Source organism: Suricata suricatta, chromosome 9 (assembly GCF_006229205.1).
Source record: "Suricata suricatta isolate VVHF042 chromosome 9, meerkat_22Aug2017_6uvM2_HiC, whole genome shotgun sequence".
Classification (NCBI taxonomy): Eukaryota; Metazoa; Chordata; class Mammalia; order Carnivora; family Herpestidae; genus Suricata; species Suricata suricatta.
Window position 1 is genome coordinate 114,022,534 of NC_043708.1, and position 5,180 is coordinate 114,027,713.

The 5,180-nt window shown below is 43.2% G+C and overlaps 1 protein-coding gene across 3 annotated transcripts in view; it reads left to right on the plus strand.

The window, feature by feature from the left end:
- Positions 1-5,180, plus strand: part of HERC2 (HECT and RLD domain containing E3 ubiquitin protein ligase 2) — a 295,601-nt gene that overhangs the window by 275,008 nt on the left and 15,413 nt on the right. For all 3 annotated transcript variants that reach the window (XM_029953017.1, XM_029953018.1, XM_029953019.1), the window contains exons 80-83: positions 532-709; positions 1,318-1,479; positions 3,599-3,690; positions 3,895-4,034. In XM_029953017.1, the coding sequence (XP_029808877.1) occupies positions 532-709; positions 1,318-1,479; positions 3,599-3,690; positions 3,895-4,034 (572 nt within the window). The remainder of the gene's footprint in view (positions 1-531; positions 710-1,317; positions 1,480-3,598; positions 3,691-3,894; positions 4,035-5,180) is intronic.

Consider the following 5,180-nt stretch of genomic DNA (forward strand, 5'->3'; position numbering starts at 1 on the left):
TATATTACTTGGCAATCAAAAAGAATGAAATCTTGCCATTTGCAACATCATGGGTGGAACTAAAGTGTACTATGCTAAGCGAAATTAGTCAGAGAAAGACAAATATCATATGATTTCACTTATGTGTGGAATTTAAGATACAAAACAGATGAACATGAGGGAAGGGAAACAAAAGGAAGAGAGACAAAACATAAGAGACTTAAATACAGAGAACAAACTGAGAGTTATTGGAAGGGTTTGGGGGGTGGGGATGGGCTAAGTGATTAAGGGGCATTAAGGAGGACACTTGTTGGGATGAGCACTGGATGTTATACATAGGGGATGAGTCACTGGAATCTCTTTCTGAAATCATTATTGCACTATATACTAACTAACTCAGATCTAAATTAAAAAATAAAAAATAAACATAAAAAACGATTTGAGAGGTGTACATTGAGTAAGTATACAACAAACCAAAAGCCTAGTATTTAATATTTTTTAAATATTTAAGAATAAAACTATTTCAGTTATATTTGATGGCCTTTTTTGCAGTCCATGTGACCGCCCTCGCGTCATTGAGTCTCTGAGAGGAATTGAAGTGGTTGATGTTGCTGCCGGTGGAGCCCACAGTGCCTGCGTCACTGCGGCAGGGGATCTCTACACATGGGGCAAAGGCCGGTATGGCCGTCTGGGGCACAGCGACAGTGAGGACCAGTTAAAGCCAAAGTTGGTAAGAAGGCACCTTGAGAAGGTAGCTCAGAGGCCTGGAGTGGCTCCTTACACCCTTACTGTTGACGGTGGTGGGGAGGCAGCTTGTCATTGTCATTATGCCATTTTGATTTTTAAAAGTCAAAAGTATTTCCTGTTCTAGTTTTGTTTTTAGTTTTAGAGTTGATGGTCTTAGCCTGATTATTTACAAGTAGTTTTATATTCCATCTGTCATTTAAACAGGATAGTATTTGAAATATCCTTATATTTATATTTTATTTATATTTTATACACACACACACACACACACACATATATACATATAACCTGGCATCTAGCTAAATGCTTTGACGTCTAGAAAGGCCCACTGTATTTTGGGTGAGGCAATGAATATGACTTCCTGGTGTGGTAGGACTGGCTCACTGGGAACACTGATAACCTGATAGATTGATTTGGTTCAAAGAGAGGAAGGTGTTTTGGTCTTATTTTACAGGATTATTAAAATCACACATTCTTTGTAAAGGCTTAAAAGAGTACTGCACCCGCACCCCCAAACCCAAGAGCATCGTAGTACTTAGGTAAACCTCCTTTCTACTGTGATTGTATAACCTTGATTTCTTTCCTTTGAAGGTGGAAGCATTGCAGGGCCACCGTGTGGTTGATGTTGCTTGTGGTAGTGGAGATGCCCAGACCCTCTGCCTCACTGATGACGACACTGTCTGGTCTTGGGGAGATGGGGACTACGGCAAGCTTGGCAGAGGAGGCAGTGATGGCTGTAAAGTACCCATGAAGGTATTTGTGTCTGCACAGTAGGAGAATGGCACCTTGCCAATGATCCTGGGACTCAAGGGTTCCAGGTGTTTGTGGAGCACTTACAGCCCCCCCACCAGGCCCTCCTAGACTCACCACCCTATCCCTTTCTGCATGCTTCTCAGGAGTCTTTTAACCCCATCTTTACCTTCTTTGCAGAAAATATAATGGGTAATTGAGTAAAAAGTGAAAGACACCAAAGTATTAAGATATATTAAGTGCTATGTGTGCTGTCTTGGGAAATTTAAAGAAGTTAGCGCGACCTGTGGTTTTATGTAATATAGACCTGTGTGAAGAAAAGGATAACAAATTATTCATGGTCTATTCATTTACAGAGTTCTGTAGCTATGAATGTAATAGTTCTTGCTGAAAGGGTTGCAGCTGGCTTAGCCAGAGGCTATGTTAAATAGACATCCTGTGATAAGCTAAGCAAAGAGGCTATAGGCCTGGGTTGGGGGTCAGATTGCTTTTCTCCATGTGACCTGCATGACTGTGAGCAATTTCTTAACTTTCTGAGACTCTCTTGCCCTTGTAACTGGGTAGTTGGCAGAGATTAAGTTCATTGATGTGTTTAGATCATGTGCTAACTGCTGTGCTGCCTGCAGTGTGTACATGACTTAGCCATTTAGCTGAAGTCTTTTGCTGTGGATTCGGGAGTGTGTGTACTGTGAAAGAAAACTAGAAACCATTCTCTGCTTGGTATTCAGTCTTGTTGGGGATCTGGGACTGCATGTGCAGAATAGAGGCCCTCACAGTGGACAGGGAGCTCTGGGGGGAAGGAGCCCCTCAGATGGGACAAGAGCCTGGCCCAAACTGCATAGCTTTTCGTCCCAGAGCTGTGCAGCCCAGTACAGGAGCTGTTGGCCACACATAGCTATTGAAGTTTAAATTTAACTTAATTAAGAGTAAGTGAAATTGAAATTCACTTCCTTGCTCACACTGGCTGCATTTCATGTGCTCAGTGTATGTGTCTGGTGGCTTCTATATTGAGCAGTGTGGACACAGCACATTTCCATCACTGCAGAGAGTGGTTTTGGCAGGCACTGCCTAGAGCCAAAGACTGGTGGCAATGTGCCTGGAGACACCCCTGCACACTGGTGGACACGGTCTTGGAAAACTGGAAGCTCAGGGCTTCCTCTTCATTCTTATAATTTATTCTTTTCCTCTTGCAGGTATACAGTATTTTAACCACATTACAAGTTACTTAAGCTTTCCAAATTTATGAACAAATTGTGTGTTGTGGACTTTCTTATGCTTAGGAAAGCTTTAGACACAAGCTTTGTACCTTCAGGGATTAGGATGTTGGGCAGTGGTGGGGATGGAGGTAATAACCTCCACAATCTTGATATGATTGTAACAAAGGTGAGGGTGAGGAGAGAACTGAGATAACTGTTTTAATTAATTTAAATTTAAAATCAAATATGAGAACTTAAGTCAGAACAGTCACAGATAATAAGGAGCATAGCTTTCTGGGTGAGGAGAAGTGATGACTAGGTTAATAAGCCCCAATGAGACTTCTGGGTGTTGGTTGTGAAGGACCTGGACCCCCCAAGTCAGGGGTGGTAGTGAATTCTCATACTAGCCTGACCAAGGTCATGTTTAATTTGATTAACCTGGATAGATGGATAGGATTTGTCTAAAGGCCGGAACCTGGTCCTATTGGCCAATCCCCCTCCCTGTTTCTTGCTGCTCCTCTTTTGTGGGCCCATGTTGCCCGAGAGAGTTGGTGGACAAAGGAAAATTGCAAGGCTTACTGGAGAATGGGGCCACCACACCACAAAGAGAAATGGAGTTGGAAGAATAGATTCTGGGGGAAATAATCACAGAACTTCAACTGTGGCATGTCCATTTTTACTGACATAATGCTGAGTCTCATTGTGCAGTAGCATGGGCTCATGGCCCAGTGTCAGCAGGTGTGCCTTCAGAGTCAGGCATTCTTCTCCTCCTGAAAATACTTAGTTAAGTGGAGTCGGACTTTAAGTTGTGTGAAATATCTGAGTAAGGATTTTCACAGTTCTTTATTAGATTTCGTTTATTCTCTGTGGTTGCAGCAGTCAGCAAAAACCTTGATTCAGTCTGATTGAACCTTTTCCTCTTCTAGATTGATTCTCTTACAGGCCTTGGAGTGGTTAAAGTGGAATGTGGATCTCAGTTTTCTGTCGCCCTTACCAAATCTGGCGCTGTTTATACATGGTATGCAAGATTTTGTTTGTTTAATCTCACAAAACCAGTTTGTTAATTTGAAGTTATGGTAACTGACGTCTCATAGACTGAGATATAACTTCTATAGCAGGCTGTGATTTTTGTCCTGAAGTATGGTGCTTATGCCAGCAGGGTGGGACAGGGTGGTAAACAACAAGGCCTTGCACTCATAATTTGATGTTTCCTTTTGTGCAGGGGCAAAGGTGACTATCACAGGCTGGGCCATGGATCTGATGACCATGTTAGAAGACCTCGGCAGGTCCAAGGATTGCAGGGGAAGAAAGTCATTGCCATTGCCACTGGCTCTCTGCACTGTGTGTGCTGCACTGAGGATGGTAGGTGGGGAGACCTGGTGTTGCACCACAGAGGCCTTTAAATCTAAGAGGTCCACTCAGGGATTTTATATATATGTATATATAATGTCTGAGAATGTCTGTGGTGAGCAGAGCCTGGTGTTAACACCTCTGAATATGTTCTGTTTCATGGCTGTGCAGAAAAGGGTGAACAGAACATACCTGATGCTGTTGTCCTTAGGTAGGGCTGCTTGCAAGGTGGGCCTCAGCTGGCCTCTGGGAAATGAATTTTGAGAGGGGTCCTTCCCTTCCCTAATTGACAAGAGGCCTTGCTTTGCCTAAACTGCACAATGTGGTCTCTGCTGAAACCTGTTCCCTGAAACATGGGTATGTGCCAGATAGCAGTGCCCATGTGACATCCCTAGTGAAAACTAGGGGCTCTAGGGGCGCCTGGGTGGCTCAGTCAGTTAAGCCTCCAACTTCGGCTCAGGTCAGATCTCACGTTCGAGGGTTCGAGCCCTGCGTCAGGCTCTGTGCTGACAGCAAGCTCAGAGCCTGGAGCCTGCTTCCAGTTCTGTGTCTCCTTCTCTCTTTGTATCAAAAATAAAGAAAAGATTAAAAAAAATTAAAAAAAAAAAGAAAACTAGGGGCTCTAATGAGCTTCCCTGGTAGAAGGCATTTTATAGGCGTTGTCACAGCTCTTTGCTAGAGGAATTAAACTTACACTGTATAACTCCACTGGCATAGGGTCCTTGGAAGCTTGCATCTGGTTTCCTCTGGATTTCTCCTCATGTACCTTTTCCCTTTGCTGATTATACTTCATGTTCTTTCACTATAATCATAGCTGAGTATGACTGTATGCTGAGGTCTGGGCGTTACCCAGTGAATCAGCAAACCTGAAGGTGGTCTTGGGGACCCTAGCACAATAGCAAAAGGGACTTTATAGATAGAATTAGAGTTGATAATTAGCTGACTTTACAATATGGAAATTATTCTAGATTATTAGGTGGGCTAGTGTAATTACAAAGACCCTTCAAAACAGAAAAGGATGCCAAAGAGTCAGATGTGACAAAGAAGAGGCAGGAGAGATTTTTCAAAATGTGAGAGGGTCTTGATCCACCATTGTTGGCTTTGAAAAGGGAAGAAAGGGGCCAGGGAATATAGGTGGCCTTGGGAAGCTAGGATCAG